Raw genomic sequence first — 18,472 nt, forward strand, 5'->3', positions numbered from 1 at the left:
GATTCTGCCGAGCTAATGAAATTGCTGTGGTCGCTGTTAATGGCCTCGAATGGCATTTTCTCCCCCTATCTCAAGTACTTCTATTTTTATTCTGATTTTATACCCCCTAGGGCCCTGGGAAAAAAAAAAGGGAAAAAAGTGGCACGTAGGTAAGTATCCCATGGCCCTTGTGACCACAAATGGCGGGGGTTATTAGCGGGTGCTTTGCAGCTGTCCCTGAGCTCCAGACCGTCCCAGAGCAGGGACAGTTCCTCGCACCGCTTCTTTCCTCCAGCACCAGAGAGGGGCAGCGCTGGGGCGGCTGCGGGGGCTGTCACACTTTAGAGCCGGCAGAGCTCTCCCTCCTGCCGGCGGCCTGGCAGAGGTGTGGAGTCTGTGTCACAGGGACTGGCCTGGGGTGCCGAGCGCCAGCGGAAAAGCAGGAAAGCACCCAAAGGTTCGGTGCCTCCGAGACCGGCCCCGCCTCACCGAGCACGACCAGCTGAAGCTGCCGCGGGTCGGAAGACAGAGGGCGGAAGGGAGCTCCCTGCCCCGCCGCGGGCACCCGGGCAGCGCCTCCCGCGCTCTCCCTCAGCCCAGGCAGCGCTGAGTGGCACCGACCCCTGGGCGCGGCGGGCGGAGGGAGGGAAGCGGGGAGAGGAGGCGGAGCGGCGCCAGCGCTGTCCCGCCTCCTCCCCGGAGCCCAGGCTCCCCCTCCGCCTTCATTTCCCGGCGTGCGGCGCGGGCGCAGGGTAGGAAGTCCCGTGCGCCTGAGTCAGAGGCGGCCGCTGCCGGGGTCGGCGGCGATGGCGCTGGAGACCTTGTCCCCGGACTGGGAGTTCGACCGACTCGACGACAGCTCGCAGAGTGAGCGCCCGCGGTGGGCGGGCCGGGCGGGGCCGGGCCGGGCCGGGCCGGCGAGGTGCGGCGGAAGCCGCCTCGGAGCGGGGGCAGGCGCGGGCTGAGCAGACCTGCTCCCCCGGACCGCCCCGCTGCATCCCCGCCGGGAGCGGAAGGAAGGGAGGGAGGGAGGAGGAAGCAGTCGCGGGAGCTGAGCGGGATCGCCCTCCCCGGGTACCCCGCGGACCCTGCCCCGCGCCCCTGCCGCCAGCCCGGGCGCTGACCCCCCTGCGGCCAGGTCTGCGGGGATGGGCGGTCGCCGTGACCTTCTTTGCTCCCACCACCCTCCGTAGTTGTCGGGGTTGTTTTGGGGTGGGGGAGTGGCTTTTCCAGCCCTTCATCCTTTCGGAGGGCCAGGCTGCCTGTGCCACCCTCTCTTTTCTTGCACGAGCTGGGCTTCTCGTGGGAACCGTGTTTCTTTCTTCCCGGTCATTTCTCGTGGCTCACAGATTTTTGCAGTGTGTTCCTTGGTTATCCAGAGAAGTCACATCAAGATATGTTGTAAGCAGTTAGTTGTGCTCAGCTTTCATTGGTAAAGACTCTGTGTCACGGGAGGTGGGCGGTCACTTGCAGTTTCACCTTTAAAATATAATTGAATAAGGTCTTTGCGATGCTGAAGTCTTTCACGGTGAGTTCGTGTGCCTGTCAAAATCCACGTTTTACTCGGCCTGTGGAGGTGACCTAGTTCCTAAGCAGGGAACTTATATGGTTGTCATACTATAATACACACTGTAAATTGAACTGTGCCAAATTAATTATACCAGGTGTTGCTGTGAAATATGTCACTCATGGACTAACTGTTTCATATATAATGTTATCCCAAGGGATGATACTGTTTATGCCATGTTCGTTTAGTCTGGATTTCAGTGGAAACTGAAGCTGTCCTGAGCAGAGCTTTTCATCAGTTCTCTAGTTGCAGAAAGGAAAATGTAGCTTTTACTCAAAATGCCAGATCCCCGCTAATTTGACCAGGACATGAAGTGCAACTCCAAAAAATTTGCATGACTTAGTATACCCTGTTATCACCATCTCGAGGGTGAAGAAACAGGCTGATCTTCCATCCAGAACAGCACACAGTGTTCTATAGAAAAGCAAAGAAAAATCCTGTGACTTGAAAGGCATTTTTGTTCTTGTTGTCTACTGTCACTTTGTATCACTAACATTTAGCAATTACAACTTTCACAACTGAGGACATAAGATACTAAGTAAGTCTAGTTTGTTACATCTCTGTCCTAGATACGCGTGGCTATGACACTGGCAAATCCTGCTGCAATCAGTTCATTGAATATTGATATTGCTAATTGTGTGGAAGAAGTTAAGATTAAGCTGAGGGATCTGTGCTGCTGAGTTGATCTCTTGCACTGTTCCAACTATAGTGCTTTGGTTTTATCACCTGAGGAGAAACTAAATCAAACTTTATTCTAAACACATTATGCCTTATGAAGTATGTATGCTCTGAATAAAAGGATGATACTTGCTTTCTGTGATTTAATTTTCTTCCTCTGTGTGAGTCAGTTGATTTAGGAAAAGTGTTCTGCATCTTAGAAAACTTCCCTCATCTCCAAGTAATTTTTCCTCTGTGCAACTCTGCCTATCTCTGGCTGCCTAAGAGTGTCCACTCTCTTGTCTCATTGAGAAAGTGAGAAATTATTCCTGTCTCTTACTTTATACATGATCAGTACAAGGTAGCAAATTCATGGCTATCAATAATTAAGTATTTAGTGAGCTGTAGTGTTGCTCAAATCCATTATTTGTCTGCTGGAAAGGTGACAGTCTGTGATCTCTAGCAGAGTACTGTTGTGAGGTTTTGCTTGAGAAATGCTCTGTGTTTTTGTTTTACAGGGAACTGGTTTGAGCAGCAGTCCTGATTTTCTACTCTTGTATGACTTTTTTTTTTTTTTTTTTTTTTTTTTTCTTTTTTTTTTTCCTGTTCTTCTAGAAAGTCCCAGTGACTTGGATTTTTTTAATTCTTAGTTTGTCTTTTGTGTGAAGGGAGGAGATGTGACTGGGGAAGTACCAGAGCATACCTCTCTAATGTCTCCCCTACTCCAGATTTTCTAGCAGTAAAGCACTGAAGCTGACATGGTAGCTGGTTAAAAGCCATTCAACAAGGCTGTGTATCTATCTGTTTTACTGGTTTGCTGCAGAAGAGCTTACAGAAGATGCACTGGAAAGAATCTGAAGGATGAGCTAGATTTGATGGAATAGAATAATACAATGATACAATTTAAGGGCTACACATCAGTGCCTGGAGTGCTGCTGATGGAGAGTGTTTTGTTCACTTGCTTCTCCTATGTGAAATTCAGTGTCGTGATCTTGACAATGCCTGTGCACTGTCTAGGCTGCAGATACTGCTAGAACTCAATGGCACTGATGCCATTAATGTGGGAGAATGTACTGTGCTCCTTGGTTAGGCTTTGCAGTCTGTGCCTTTATGGTTGGTATTGCTGCTGCTTTCAAAGTACTATCTTAAAATTAATTCAGGTCTTCACTGCAGTAATTTCTCCTTCTCAGTCTCAACCTCCCTGTAAATAGTCCTTTTCATCTTTTCCTTATCAATTTGTCTTTATTCATTCCTCCTTTCTGCTTGGTGCAGTTTCTCAGTCAGATATTTTCTTTCTGCAAAAAATGTTTCAATGATAATTGATTCAGCAGTGCTCTCCTACTGAAGCAGCCATCAGCTACCATTTGGTTCAGTTGTTGGCAATGAGGATGAGTAAGAGGTTGAACATGCAGAATAAAAGAATATATTATTTTTAACTTTCTAGGCCAGTCTACTTGCTGAAATGTGGAAAGGGCACACATAAAGCAACGTGACAGCTGAATTCTTGTGTAAGAAAAGTTCAATTGTTCAGCTGACCTTCGTTCTCTTTTTTTAGGAAATCTTATTTTCAACAAATAGCAGAAGATCACAAGCTGTTAGATTTGATGTCTAATTATGGGGAAGACACTTTAGTCTTCACATGAAAAAGGATTGTACTTCCTGAGTGTAGAAGCCTCAAAGTGTAATCGTTTACTCTGTGGTTTGGATTGTGCAGCTAAGTCAGTAATTGTGTATAATTTGGGGAGGAATGGGAGTATCTTAATATAGAAAATAGAAAACATCAAGATAGAGAGCATGAAACTTTTTTTGCACCAATTGCCTTTAGATTTACTTAGCTAATTAAGACCACTGTTGCTCGTGTTTGACCAACTGAATTTTAGCCTTTGAACCTGTTTGTCCCTTTGAACCTCCTTGCCCCTGACACTAAAAGGACAACTGTGCATTTCAATGCCCATCGGAAGAAAAATTCTGCCTGAGAAGTGTGAATTCGAAAGTGGGAAGGAATGACTAAAAGTCATAAGCTTTCCGTGGAATGCTCAAATAATTCACTGAGAGGTACCAGGGAGAAGTGAAATGAGGATTGCTGGAAATTCAACTGCTACTCAGGCTGAAATGATTAGACCCATTGCCACAAAGTTCCTAAATAAATGCATATGTACTGGTTCAGCTGATGGGTAGGTTCATCTGCTGTGTTACAATTTCTGCAGTAATTTCTTTGCTCAACACCTTATGTGATTGTTAAGGTCTTAGTTTAACAACACGAGTACCTTTAAAATAATAATTTTCTGCATACTGCTTAGATGTTTGATATTCTTTAAGTAGTATTTGAATTTCTTTTAAACCAACACAAAGTTTTAGGATTGTTTTTAAACAAATAAGAACCTTGTATAGAATCTGCATTTTATTAAGGAAAAATGCCTCAGCAAAATGAGGACTAGAGCTAAATAGCAACAGGTTAAATGTTTTTTAATAACATTTTTTGATATTGCAGTTAACTGAATTGTCTGTAAAACTGTACAAATGTTATCAATTCTCAGAAATCCATGCTGAAGTGCAATTGAAGAATTATGGAAAATTTCTTGAGGAATATACATCTCAGCTGAAGAGAATTGAAGATGCTTTGGATGACTCTGTTGGAGATGTTTGGGACTTCAGTCTTGATCCCATTGCTTTAAAGGTCTTCATATATTTAATATACATTGCACCTGTTACTTTCCTTCAAAACCTCAGAAGTAAAAGCTTGATGCATTTGTGCTCTTAAAATTTTAACTTTTGGGTTTGAGAAACCTATCCCATACTATTTTAATTATCAGGTAATTAATAAATTGGTACATATCATACGAGAAGTTTTCATATTATTATTTTCTAGTCTTATGGATACTAGCAGAAGTTAAATGAATTTCTAATTCTTCATGTGTTGGGAAGGCTGATTTCAGCAGACTTCTTCCCTGTGACTGTTAGTGTTTTTTTTCTGGGGGCCATGGTTCCAAGAGAGCTTGCTAACAGATGTGAAACTGCAGGGTGAATTATGTGTCTATTTATAGGTTGTGTTTTGACCTAATGGCCTTGGTACAGTATTGGCTGTTTTCTTGGTCACAAGTTCCCTATCCTCTGTGGAGCATTAGTTTTCCCTCTTCACTGAATTTGCAGAGATAATTTAAAAGTGCTTTTGTTACCATATGAAACTTGTCTGTGCTGAAGATGCACTCTCAACCAGTCATCTATCTGAATAATTTGAATAAATTACGTGTAGGGCCACCATAGTACTGCATGTTTATGGACTAGTCAAAATCAGGCTGACTTAAGTACAAAGTGTCAGTGCCTGTATACAGATGTATTTTCTGCTTGTTTCCAGCATTTGGGATTATTAATTCATGTTTTAGTTGTCCTGAGATGTTTTTCTCCTACATGTGCCATAATGACCATGCTTTTGCTTTTCAAGGTTTATAATTAAATTGTTGTAAATGCTATGTAATATACCTAGTAATTTGCCTGTTGACCTGAAGTGAAAGGAAAGGTGTTTCCATGTGAAGGATTCCTGCAGTGCAGGTTGCCAAGTAATGTGCAACTGTGGCTCTCTTATTACTGACCTTATTTGAGATTAAACTCAGGGGAATACTTGCCTAGTTGGATAAATGTATTTTTGACTAATGTTTTCTAAATTTGCTGATTTGTTGTTTCTGTTTGGTTGTTTTTTGGTTTTTTGTTTGCTTTTTATTTTAATTTTAGCTTTTGCCATATGAACAGTCCTCCTTACTAGAGCTCATAAAGACAGAAAACAAGGTAAGCACTTTATGCTTAATGGAAGAAAAAAGTTATTCAACCTCAACCCAAGCCCTCTAAATGTGAACTTGTTTGTAATCTGTGTGATATTTTTTCCTTACTTTGAGTCTAGGTTCTAAACAAAGTTATAACTGTGTATGCTGCTCTTTGCTGTGAAATCAAGAAGTTAAAATATGAGGTAAATTCAGCTGACTTTTATTACTGTATATGAAAAGATTTGCAGTTTGGCAAGCTGATATACAGATCTATTTTTACCAGTAAAGAAACAAGATATGTCTAAATAATTTTTGTGGTTTGATTACATATGTCCTATTTATTAAAAAACAAATTTCTGCTTTTGTTGTTAGGCAGAAACTAAATTTTATAATGGCCTCTTGTTTTATGGAGAAGGAGGTAAGTAGCTCCCTTTACTATAAAAGTATGTAGTTTTGTATTATTGCTTCAGGTTATATTAAATGCTACAAAAACTGTAATTTTATTATTTGGATACATGCTTTCTCTGTGATGCACACCAAATAGAGAACTTTGAGGGTATAGGGATATATGTTAGTGTCTTGTAGTTGTCCTGAGTAAGCTTAAGATGATAAGGTTTATCTGTAAAGCCCTGCAATAAGTATTGTTACATGAACAGGAAATTTTGTTGCAGCCTTATTTACATGGGAAGTAGGGCGTGTGAGCTGCTGAGGTTGTATTAAATGTCTTACATACAGCTTGTCTACTGCAGCAGCTATTTTGCAAGGTGTGGCATTGAAAGCATGTTTTTCACGTGTAAACACACCCTAAACCAACTTATTTCCTTTTGGGACTACAGTTGACATTGGTTGCACTAAAACAGTAAATCTGTGATTTAACTGTGGTAAAACAATGAAACCATTAATAAATAACTTGACCCAAGTCCTGCCCACTTCACTTACGCAATTGCTATTCCAAGACAAATTGGAGTGTGTTGATGTCAGCTGCCCTTCCAGTGCAGGTAACCCATACCACATGTTTAGACTATGGCATAAGATGGGCACAAGTAATTGTAAGTCAGTTCACAAATCATGAAACGCTGCTTTAGGTGAAGGCTGACTTTTGTCTTGGAGTTAAACTGGTAACTCCTGAATGAGTGGCCTTAAGCTTCCACCTTAAGGGATACTAGTGTAGGAATAAGCATGACGACTGATCATAAAGATTGAATATATTACAGAGTTGCTTCAGAGACCTATCACCCAACTTTGTGTTTATTTCAGTAATTTGAAAGAGGGGCAAATCCTTTTTATAGTAGTATTTTAAAAGGGCATTCTTAAAGCTTTTCAAGAGATGAGAGAGTGTGACGGAAATATCAGGAGAATGTGAAATCTTTGAGCTTGGGACTGTTTATCATTCCTTTAAGTGCTGTATAAGATAACTGTTGTGGTTAAGGAGCATGGAAAAGCAGGGAATTTGGTAGCTTGTTATGTGGGAGATTTTTTGGTGTGGTTTTGTTTTTTTCCTTTTTTTCTTAGCAGACTTGCATGTCTTATTAGATATGCTTTTAAGTATTTTAAAGTCATATGCTGCCAAAATTATGCTGGGAGATCCTCAGAATTTTCCATGTCTCTAGCATGGAAAAGTAGACTGTAGCAGATTAATATGTTACAGCAGCAGTTTGTTCCTGATGGGTGTTGTGCAGGGAATGCTTGGAGATGGCAGGAACTGAGAGGTCAGCCTTCTGAGGGTTAGGTAGGAATGCAGAAATTTTGTTCTCTATTTCCATATCCCTACTTGTAGCATTTTTTTTGATAACAGCAAGCTTGCTTACTATAAACAACTGGCAAAGTTACTGGCTCAAGGATGGTTGAATTTTAAACAAATACTATGCTGGCTTTTTCCATATATGTAAAGAATTTTTTTTCCTCATCTTGTCTCTGCAGTGGCTAGGATTAGTCTAGGAACTTCAGGTAGTTGGATTGGTTTTTCTTGGGACATACATTAAGGAGATTAAAGGTCACATACAATGTGTGAAGGGGAAGCAATGCAATGTTTAGTATACTGTCCCAGAGCTCCATGTTAGAGAAATATGGAGACTCCTGTAATCTCTGACAGCTGTAAAAGAATATATTTTTTTCTAGCAAGAAGACTTGCATTTCTTAGGCAGGTAAAAGTGTAATTTTAAGTGAGCTCTTTTTGCGCCGAGTGACCCAGAAGAAAAATCTCAAGTCTGTAGCATCTATCTATTGTCAGATTGGAAAGAGAATATTTTGTCAGGTGATGTTCAAACTGCTCCAGATGACTGAAACAGCTTGGCATGGCTGATGTAATTATTGTATTTCTGTGTTCTGTGTCATACAGATAATGCTGTGAAGCTATGGTGGTAAGCTTGTTCTTTTGTGCAGAAGGATATGTAGGAAAAAGAAAATTATTCTTTCTGGTTATCATGTAGTATATTCTTTCAGTTAAAAAAAAAAAATCTGGATGTTTCTTGCACAAGATAACTACCTAGGTATTTTCATGCAAATTTCTCAAAAACGGAAGCATATGAAGTTACATAATACATATGCCCTTAAAGAATTATGGGGTTTATTCTTTTTCGTTCAAATGAAGGAGACTTTTCACAGCTTTGTATCTACTTTGTAAACCATGTAATTTTTAATGAAAAAGAAACTCCAAAAATAAGTCCACTTTAGGAAGGCAAAATTAGGAGGTTTTGAGGCTCCATCAATGCATTTGTAACAGTGCACTCTACTAGTATGACAAATAAATGGCTTGGAGGGCAAGCTTCACTGTTAGTTTAACAGGTAGAACACAGGCTTTAGAAAGTGTTGACAAATGTTTCTTTTAAGCCACAGATTCCAGCATGGTGGAGGGAGATTGCCAAATACAGATGGGAAGATTTGTTTCTTTCTTGCAGGTAGAGTATGTTTTCATTGTTTGACGACAATTATAATCTTAATTTTACTTGCAAAATGGATTTAACAGTCTGCCATATCCTGTTTGCATTTTGCTGAAAGGCATAGCAGTCATTTGATATGTTACTATGTTTTGCCTGCAGACCTGTCAAGGCCAGCTGACACATTGTTTGGGGATTTTTTTTTTTTACTTCTCTCTGGAAATCGAATGAGAGAAGGAATTAGAATTTACTTTGAAAGATTTCAGTAGGAGAATATAAATTGAGGTTGCTTTCATCTGTAGTTAAAGATAGCTGTTTTTATGAGTTTGGTTAGCAAGTTTTAGTGTTCACTGAACATTGGAAATATATGTTATATATGTTCAGGGTTATTTTAGCTGGTAGAAGAAAGCAAAATCAAAGTTATATACCTGAAAAAAATTGCTTGTGTCTTCTTCAAATGCTTTTGGAAGAACGCTTATTTCTTACATAGTTTGGTTGTTCAGGATCCTTTGCATGAAAACAAACAGGATCTGTTTTTCTTCTGAGGGTTTCCTGTGCTCTTGGGTTTCAGTCTGTTGTGGAGTTTTTGTCCTTACTATATAACTTAAGTGACTGTCCCATTCCCAAAAGTATTTCTATTTTTATGCAATATTGCTTGTAATGAAATATCTGCATTAAAGCAGAGAATGTAGAGGAAGCTTCCAGAATGTTTAAACAAATTCTGGTTTAACAAGAGTTAAAATTCCCGTTCTTGCCGTATAACAGCATGGCAGTAATAATTTACTGTGTCATTATAAATCAAATGCTGCAGGAAGGAATTTCTCAATTTCTTTTACCATGCTGAAGTGCAGTGAATTGCTAGGATCTCTTGGGTTTTCTTCCCCATTTTTCAAGCTTTTTGTCTTATCAGCTTTGTAGGTTCATCCTTCATTGTCTGTTTCTTTCCTAGTAAATGTTTGAGACCTTTTAGTGATTCTCAGATGGAGCTACTGTACATTGGTGTATTTCCAGAGCTAGGATGCTCTGTCGAGGTGGAAGCTGAGAGCAGGGTCCCTGGCTGTCTGGATATCTATGTGCATTGCAAACCAACTCTGTAGAACAGATTTTGGTTTTTATGGGGTTTATGCTGATATGTATATTTTGTAGGGTAAACATTATACAAAAATACAGCAGTATTGCTTGTGAGCCCACTTTCTATGTATACTATGATGGGTTAGGGATTGTTGAAAAACTTAAGAAGGAAGAGAAATACAGGATGTTACCCCAAAGGGAGGACTTACTATGCAAACAGATGTGTGTTGTTTAGGATAAAGCTATGAGGAAAACGTTTTGCGTATGAAGTTTGTTCTTTTTCAGCAGTTGTATTCTCCTTAAATCCATTCAGTGTTCTATAACCCTAGATTAGGAAATGCTGTTCTGGTCAGTGTTATAAGCATATCCCTAAGGGGTAGTGTGAAAATATGAGGTTGACAAAAAGCTGAAAAGTTACTTTCATAGAGCTAATGTCCATGTATTGGTTTATTGGCTCTTCTGGGCTTTCTAGATTAGCAAATGCAGTAGCCTCAAATTTGCTAGGTCAAAAAGTTTTAAAAAAACATTATCAAAAGCATGCTTTGAAATATTAGTTTAAAATTACAATCTTGTCTGTATTATGTAGCTGCTATTATACATGTGCTATTGAATTGGACTACCTTCCAGAAATTTTAAAATGGCCAATGGTGCTGCCTGCCTGGGAAACGTGATCTCAGCTGTCCATTAATCCGTTCCTCTGGAATCTGTTGGCTTATTTCAGCTGCATTTGTTAGAGCAGTACAAATATAAGAAGTAATGTTTTGTGAAAACTGGTGACTAATAGAAGGCAGAAGCCCAAATAAGGTTTATTTTTGATGGAGAAAAGACAGAATTCAGCTGTTAGCCAGTTTCCTGGCAGGCTGGCAGTTCAGCCAGTGTGGGCTGTCTGCTATAAAGCCATCTGTGTGCAGACTGGCTAGACTTACCACACAATGACATTTCCCTGATAGGATTTGTAAGGTAAATTCATGAGCAGATATTACTGCAATCAAGGGAAACTCAGATTAATTTATCCTGTTGTTCAAGGAATGCCATGTTAAAATCCGTTATAGAAATTAAGATACTTCTTTTCATGGTCAGTGTTGACATGTTCTTTCTCTACTCATTTTGTGTTACATAACCAAGCCTAAGCTCTGCTGTTGTCAGGCAAACCTTTCAAAGACATTGACTTTCTTTGTTTGTTTTAAAGCAGTATTCTGTGGCTTATCCTTTTACATTAGGTACAGGCTTAGGTAATTTCTAATTTGAATTTGACTATTACCAGCATCCAGAGTGTGACTCTTAAATCTAGTGGGGAAAAAGCACAGTCTCTGCTACCAGGGATATATATGGTCCCTGAAAGTACTTGGGCTCTGTTGTCAAGTCACTTCTTGCTGTCTTAGATAAATTGAACCAATAGTAGAAATTGTCAGAGTTGTACTGGAAGCTTGTTTTTGGTAGTTTCTTAGCTTAGTCCCAGATCCTTTTTCAGAGCTGTTAGTAGGATGTTTTCCGTCCTGTTGTAGATCTGTCCACTGACTTGGGTTAGGGATACAGTTGGAGCTTCGGCTGCATATTCTGTAGTTTATGTTCAGTGTTTTGGGTCTAGTGACAACTTGTGTATGAGGAGGATCTATACATTTATATGCATTTTATTTTCTTGTATTTCAGGAGCTGTCTTGCTTTGTTACCCGATGTTTTGAAGTGGTGGTGAATGTAGTGCACCAGTTGGCTGTTCTGTACACCAGCAACAAGTATTTATTTCCTAAAATGCTGTGTTGTTATTTTGTAGAGTTAAATGTATAAAATATTAATGTTATGTTTAAGGCATGGTCATTTTTGGAATATCGTTGTCTAGAGAGAGAGTGCTTTGCTGTGCAAGTTTGGGCTTCATAAATGGTTATGGAAATGGTTTTGTTTTCAGAAAAAATAGTGCATGTATATAATGAGATGCAAGGATGTTATTATTTATCATTTTTAGTCTTTATGTTTGAGAAATATTGCTATTTTTTCATCCTTGCTCTGTTTAAGAGGCTCCTCCTGTTGCTTGATACATAGCTTAAAAATCAGATCACTTCTACAATCTATTTTGAAAATGTAAATCTTGGCATATATTCTTCACAGAACAGCCATAGTTTTAACATCTAAAGTTTAGCTTAGTGAGGGCTGTTTGGTTCAGCTCCTTGGAAAACTGTGAGGAAGGTTTAGTTCTGAATAGGATTGTTGCAGTTGGGTTTGAATATCTCTGCAGGACTCTGGATTGCTTCCCTGTCCCCCAGTAGGATAGCATCATTCTTCTCAGTTTTATTTGTTTCTTTTATTTTTGGCAAGTAGTGCATAAGGCAGGCTTCCTGTGTGGTGGTGCTGGATGTGTACCTTGGACATGGCTTGATTAAATAAAAAGTGATTTTATTCTCTGGGTGTGTCAGGGCTATTTGCATAACTCAATTGAGAATTGTTGACATGTGTGAACTGAATACACTTGGTGGTTTCAACTAGTCCCATGCTGCATTTTTAAAAATCTGGTATAAAATTTGATCAGAGCATACAGATTTCACATAGCATATACTTCTCATCAGGTTTTGATGTTCTTTTGTTTCCTGAAGTTACTGTGTTAATGAAGAAAAATGTACCTCAGGAAACAGAGAACACACCATGATAGAAAACTGATAAATATGATCTGTTCTAAGGATTAAAAAGGCATTAAAATATTGATTTTATTTACAGGAATGCACCTAAAATTATAGAGACATCTGGAGTTCATTTTCAGGTGGGAAAGATTTGGAACCCTTTTGCTTATGTTAACATATAGAGGTTTTGATGATTAATCCTGAGAAAAACAGCATAAAAATTACTTCGGAGTATGGCTTTCAAATTAAAGGTTTTATTTTATTAATCAGCTTTTTCAGGCCTTTATATGGGAAGGCCTGGTGTCTCCATGTCTTTTGTATTCTAAATTTCTTTGCAACGAAGTGTTTGCATGCTCCCCTATTGCAATGTGTGCCTCTGCACATAGGCAATTTTAAAAATTGTGTCTTCAGTGTCAAGATGGATCAAGGAATTTGACACTCCTTTAATATTTCTTGTATTGTAAGTACTACAAGTAAAATCTTTAAGCTACCAAGCCACAAATTCTCCTGTTGAGCTCTCTAGCTGATATCTTGTTGGCTGAAAATATGTTGAAAGGAACTGAAATTTTATGCACCACATATGACTGCAGTAAACTTTGTAATGGCTACAGTCCTTTTCTTTCTTTTTTTTCCCCTTCACAAACAGGCGATATATGAACATCTAGGAGAATTGCTCACAATCTTGATCACTCTGGATGAAATAATTGACAATCAGGCCACGCTGAAAGATCACTGGACCATGTACAAGAGGTGTGTCTCTGATGTGAAAAATACTTCCACAACCTAGAAGATAAAAGCATATACATCTGTCTATATTCCAAGAAAGTCAATGTGGGAGCATGAATTTTGGTAATCTCTCCAGAAATTTCAGTGAAGAGCAGAGCTAAGCTCCCACAGTGTCCTTCTAAGGGCACCAGTAAATATTTTGTATATTTGAGTATGAATATTGCATTTTCAGTGCAGGGTAAGCATCTTGGCAAGCAATATAATAGTTGGTGAGGTTTAAAGAATATTCAGTTAAATATTTAGTTGTGTAAAGAAATGAGCTAAGACTATCCTATCCCTTCCATATTGATCATGGGAATTGACATACAGCTTTTAGAAGGAATGGAACCTTAAGTAAAAGATGAAGAGTCAACAGTTATAAAGGTAGCTGAATTAGTGGAATATTAACTCTGTCCTTGAAAACCCAAATAAATGGAAGATACTCCAATGCAAATTGTTTATACAGACCTAGTGTATTTTTTTTGTTGTTGTTGTTGGTTGGTTGGTTTAAATTTTAGGGTTACTGCTAAGGGCAGGAGAGGAGAATCAAAATCTCTTTCCAAAATAGTGCAGGATATGATAAAACCTTGACTATGTTTTAAGTGTGCTGTATGTGTATGTTCCACACCTACCCCTTACAGGCTGCTAAAATCTGTACATCACAACCCTTCTAAGTTTGGGATTCAAGAAGATAAACTAAAGCCATTTGAAAAACTGCTGTTAAAACTGGAATGCCAGTTACTCGATGGAATGATATTTCAGGTAATGGACTTAATATTCCCCAGTATGATGGAGGAAGCTTACATGAAAGCAGCACTCTTTTCAGAATGATTGGTTTGTTTGTATTTCGTTTTTGTTCCGATTACAGTGATGTGTGAATTTGGCTCTTGCATCTGTGCCTGGGAGAAAAAAGGCTCTGTTGTAAGATCCTTTTTTGCTCTTCTCATGTGCTTGAACTGTGCCAAGCTTTGAATGGTAGCAGTAAATTCTTACTGTTTTGCTGAATTAGAGAAACACAGACAGCTTGGCATTATCAGAATTCTGCTTTTGTCCACATAATAGTGAGAAGGTTTACGTAGCACAGGTCTTTATTTTAGCTGCAAATCAATTTTTTTCCTCGGAAATCTTTAAATTGGAAATACCTTGAGTGTGACCTGTCATTTGTTGCATATGAGACAGGTTGCTGTCTATTAGAGACCCCTATGTTGAGACATACCCCTGAAACACGCAGGGGCACAGGTGGATGAGAAGGATTTTATTACATTTTCAGTATAGTTAAATGAAATGTGTTCATAAAGAAAGCCATCTCTTTAGAAAAGTGTTTATTACAGACATTGAAATGTGGCATAATGGGCAGAGAATAATGTTGTTGAACCTGTTCAAAGCAGAGTTAGTTGCTCAGGTCGTGCCATTACATCTTAAATGGCATTAAGGAAAAAGGGCTTGCTCTGTAAAAGCATTCAAAAGGGAAATTGTAGGTAAATAATTAATCACAGTTTAGTTTATTGTTTCAAAGGACATTGCTACCAGCTATCTATCTTCCATGTTATATTTCCCTAATGCTGTATAAGTACAAAGACTTCATTACAGGTTTGAGACATCAATAGGATTTGACTGGAATTTATTCAGGAAGTTTCCCCTCCTGTCCTGTAAACGCCTCTTTCATTAAAAAAAAAAAAATCATTAAAAATACTAGATGCAGTTCTAATAAAGACTTTTCTGATCTCTTTGGAAAGTATGAAATTTTTTCTGTATTTTTTGACTGTTCTGGCGTTTTGGGAGCTTTTGTAAACTGCCAGGAGTAATGTGTGATTTTATGGTGCAAGGTCATGAGCCATATCCTACAAGCGACTTGTGTGATAATCTTGCTTAAAGGACAGTTAGTAACATATTACAATGTGATAATACAATTATGCATTTAGTTTCTTAGCACTAGCTCATCAAGTGGTTTCTCTAAAAATGCTCCTTAAAGAAAATGGGAAAATAAATAAAATGTGGGTTTGAATGTTAAGTGTAAGAGCGTTTTAGTATTTTCTGGTTTTATACTTAAAAATGTAAGCATAGTAAAGAAACTGTTTACCATAGAAGGTTAAGACTTACATTAGGTTAGTCTTGAAACAGTGTGGTCTTCCAGTGTTCTCTTGAAAACCAGTACTCTTTTGAGGTCCAAAACTCATGGCATTATCTTGATATTTTTCCCCCTTTTTACTCAGGCCTGTATAGAGCAACAATTTGATTCGTTAAATGGTGGAGTGTCAGTGTCAAAGAACAGCACATTTGCTGAAGAATTTGCTCATACTCTTCGTACAGCTTTTGCAAATGTCGAAGCCAAACTTGGTAATGCGAGCTCATGCTTTTCCTGCCAGCTTCACTGTTTCTAGAATTGTTTATATTGTTTGTGTGGCAGTAAAATTCACAAAAGTGTATTTTTTCAGGTGAACCTTCAGAAATTGATCAGAGAGATAAATACGTGGGCATCTGTGGCCTCTTTGTACTGCATTTTCAGATTTTTCGGACTGTAGACAAGAAATTTTATAAGTCATTGTTGGATGTCTGTAAAAAGGTGAATGCTTCATTATTTTGTTTTTCTGTAATGAAGTAGATAATTTCCTGAGTTGCATAGCATAGCACAGACTTGTGAAAAGAAAGAACACAAAAAAGCCTGAAAACAGAGTTAAGAATTTTCTACTTTTTATAATTTCCACCTGCAATTTTCTTTTAAAGATGGTGTAAAATTTGTGCACTCACATAACAGCAAGATAAAATAAACTTGCCATTTTTATTGAAATCTTTCTTCTCAAGATTAACATGTTAGTGAAAACAAAAAAGCTGTTTGAGTTATGACTACTCTGGTGCTGAATAACTGCTGTGGGTTTTGACCATGGCTATAAACATTTGTTTTGGAAGATCTCTAAGTGCAAAATGACTGGGATGTTTTCATATTGGATGGCATGAAGAAATTATTAAATTCTCCAGTATTGTTTAGAATCACTGAGAATGGTTATAATTTTGCCCATGGTGTCCTTAGTGAACATCTAGGGAAACTTCTTTGACATCAATGTAGTACTCAGTAGAAAACAGTTACACAGAAATAAACTGAACTGTGTAAATTGTGTTTATTTTTACTTGATAGTATTTCCCCCTCCTTTTTTTTTTCGTCCCAGGTACCAGCCATTACATTAATAGCTAACATTATCTGGTTTGCTGACAATTTTCTGATTCAGAAGATTCCAGCTGCTGCCAAACTACTGGACAAGAAAAGTATTCATACAGTTAAAACACAAAGAGAGAACTTTCTACAGCAGAGGGCACAGTCACTTACCAAGTATGCTTCCTAAATATTGCCTCGTGATGCTATTTGGCAAATAGTTTTTAAGTGTATGGGCTTTTTCATTCACTGTAGTAGCATGTTGTGTGGTGTCCCTTAGTGGTGTTAGTCACTTGTTCCGCTTCACTGCAGCAGTGTTTCTTTGTGTTAGCCTTGCTGTAAAAATTTTGGTCAAACTGCTTTTCATGTCATGCTTTCAGAAAAATATATTATTACACCAAAATAACAATGTTCCTGGCACTTCTAAATATTTGCTTCAATTACTTCTGTTTTCATATTTTCAAATTCCCTTTTGTTTTTTAAATTAGTGTCTAGTAGCCTGGACTGCTTTGTTTTCTATTAGGGTTCTCTGCTTTCTATGTGTTTATGGAGGTAAGTTGCTAGTAGGCTTATAGTGGAGCTTTCCTCTGCTTGGTGATGATACTTTCTTTGCAAACATTTCTTTCTTTGTGACTGTTTTTATTGCTTGTTTAATGGTCTTTGAAATTATCTGTATTTGGGGAAAGCTTCTCTTGTTTTGTGTTCTGCATATGGTGTGCAACTCACTTCTTTCTCTTCTAAAATATGCTTAAAGATGAGATGGAATATTTTTAGCACTTGTTAGTCTTAAGAGCAAGTGTCCTGCATAGGAAGATAACAGGGCTAAGGTTTGTATGTTTCAAAACAAAACAAGAAAGTGAAAACTGGGATCTGTGGAAGAGCAGTAAAAACTTAGATTTTGCGCATTGTCTTCCAACCCGATAAGCAAGCTGGCAAAACTCAATTGGAGGGGATGAGGGAAAGGGAAAAAGCAGCTCTGTGCCTGATTCTCTGACAGATTATTTTCACTTCTGCTCCATTTCTTTTTCAATCCGCTTTTTCTGGCCCTGATTCTTTCCTGGGCTTTAATTTCTAGGTAGGGCATAATTGCACTACTGCTTTGCTTCTGGTCTTGGGCAGCAGTACAAGTCTTAAGATTAGGAAAAAGTTCAGAAAAACATCTTAGTATTCACATACATTTCATAGAAACTTAGAATCATTTAACTTGGAGAAGGCCTGAAAGATCACCAATTGTAGCTCAGGAGTGCCGCATTCACCACTAAACCATGTCCTCAAGGCCCACATCTACGCATCTTTTAAATACCTCCAGCAATGGTGACTGAACCCCTTCCCTGGACAGCCTGTTCAGGGGCTTGGCAGCGCATTTGGTGAAGAAATTTTCCTAATATTCAATCTAAACCTCCTCTTGTGCAATTCGAGGCTGTTTTCTCTTGACCTGTCACTAGTTACTTGGGAGAAGAGACCAGACCCCACTTTACTAAAATCTCCTTTCAGGGATTTGTAGAGAACAGTGAGGTCACCCTGGGCCACCTCTTCTGAAGATTGAATACCTTCAGCTCCCTTGTTGGCCTTATGCTCCTTCCCCAGCTTTGTTGCCCTACTTTATACACACAATTTTGAGGATATTGTAATAAAATCCAGATTTTGCATTTGCTGATTTGAATTGTGGAAATAATTTTTCTAGCTTGTTTACAAATCCTTGCACTGCCTTTGATAATTAGACTGTTCCTAAATATGAGGACTCTTTTTTGGTAACAGGATCAATGACCTAAATACTTTTCTGCTACCACTGCTAGAAGAAGTTGTATTACAGTGTCACAATTCTCTATTTAACTCTACTTAACCATTTTAATTACAACTAGTGTAATTTAAGCAGATAAACTATTGTAGAATTATGTTACTTAAGAGCTGTCCAGTCTGGCATTGATGTAATGACAAGTTATATTTGTTTGTGTGTGTATGTAAGCAACAGAAATTCAAACTGGGATGAAAAAAAGTAGCACCAGTGTTAGACTTTTCTGTCTAATGTTTAAAAGCATTTT

The 18,472-nt window shown here is 38.6% G+C and overlaps 1 protein-coding gene across 3 annotated transcripts in view; it reads left to right on the top strand.

Annotated features, from left to right (window-relative positions):
* Positions 1 to 731: 731 nt before the first annotated feature.
* The window catches only part of WASHC4 (WASH complex subunit 4), a 38,682-nt gene continuing 20,941 nt past the window's right edge, over positions 732 to 18,472 (top strand). For all 3 annotated transcript variants that reach the window (XM_083860509.1, XM_083860510.1, XM_083860508.1), the window contains exons 1-13: positions 732 to 846; positions 4,741 to 4,880; positions 5,933 to 5,986; positions 6,099 to 6,164; positions 6,334 to 6,379; positions 8,791 to 8,858; positions 11,559 to 11,641; positions 12,615 to 12,657; positions 13,164 to 13,267; positions 13,924 to 14,044; positions 15,496 to 15,619; positions 15,718 to 15,845; positions 16,447 to 16,607. In XM_083860509.1, the coding sequence (XP_083716635.1) occupies positions 786 to 846; positions 4,741 to 4,880; positions 5,933 to 5,986; positions 6,099 to 6,164; positions 6,334 to 6,379; positions 8,791 to 8,858; positions 11,559 to 11,641; positions 12,615 to 12,657; positions 13,164 to 13,267; positions 13,924 to 14,044; positions 15,496 to 15,619; positions 15,718 to 15,845; positions 16,447 to 16,607 (1,199 nt within the window). In that variant the 5' untranslated portion in view covers positions 732 to 785. The remainder of the gene's footprint in view (positions 847 to 4,740; positions 4,881 to 5,932; positions 5,987 to 6,098; positions 6,165 to 6,333; positions 6,380 to 8,790; positions 8,859 to 11,558; positions 11,642 to 12,614; positions 12,658 to 13,163; positions 13,268 to 13,923; positions 14,045 to 15,495; positions 15,620 to 15,717; positions 15,846 to 16,446; positions 16,608 to 18,472) is intronic.

This window comes from Zosterops lateralis (genome assembly GCF_965231275.1).
Source record: "Zosterops lateralis genome assembly, chromosome: 4".
NCBI classification, from domain to species: Eukaryota; Metazoa; Chordata; class Aves; order Passeriformes; family Zosteropidae; genus Zosterops; species Zosterops lateralis.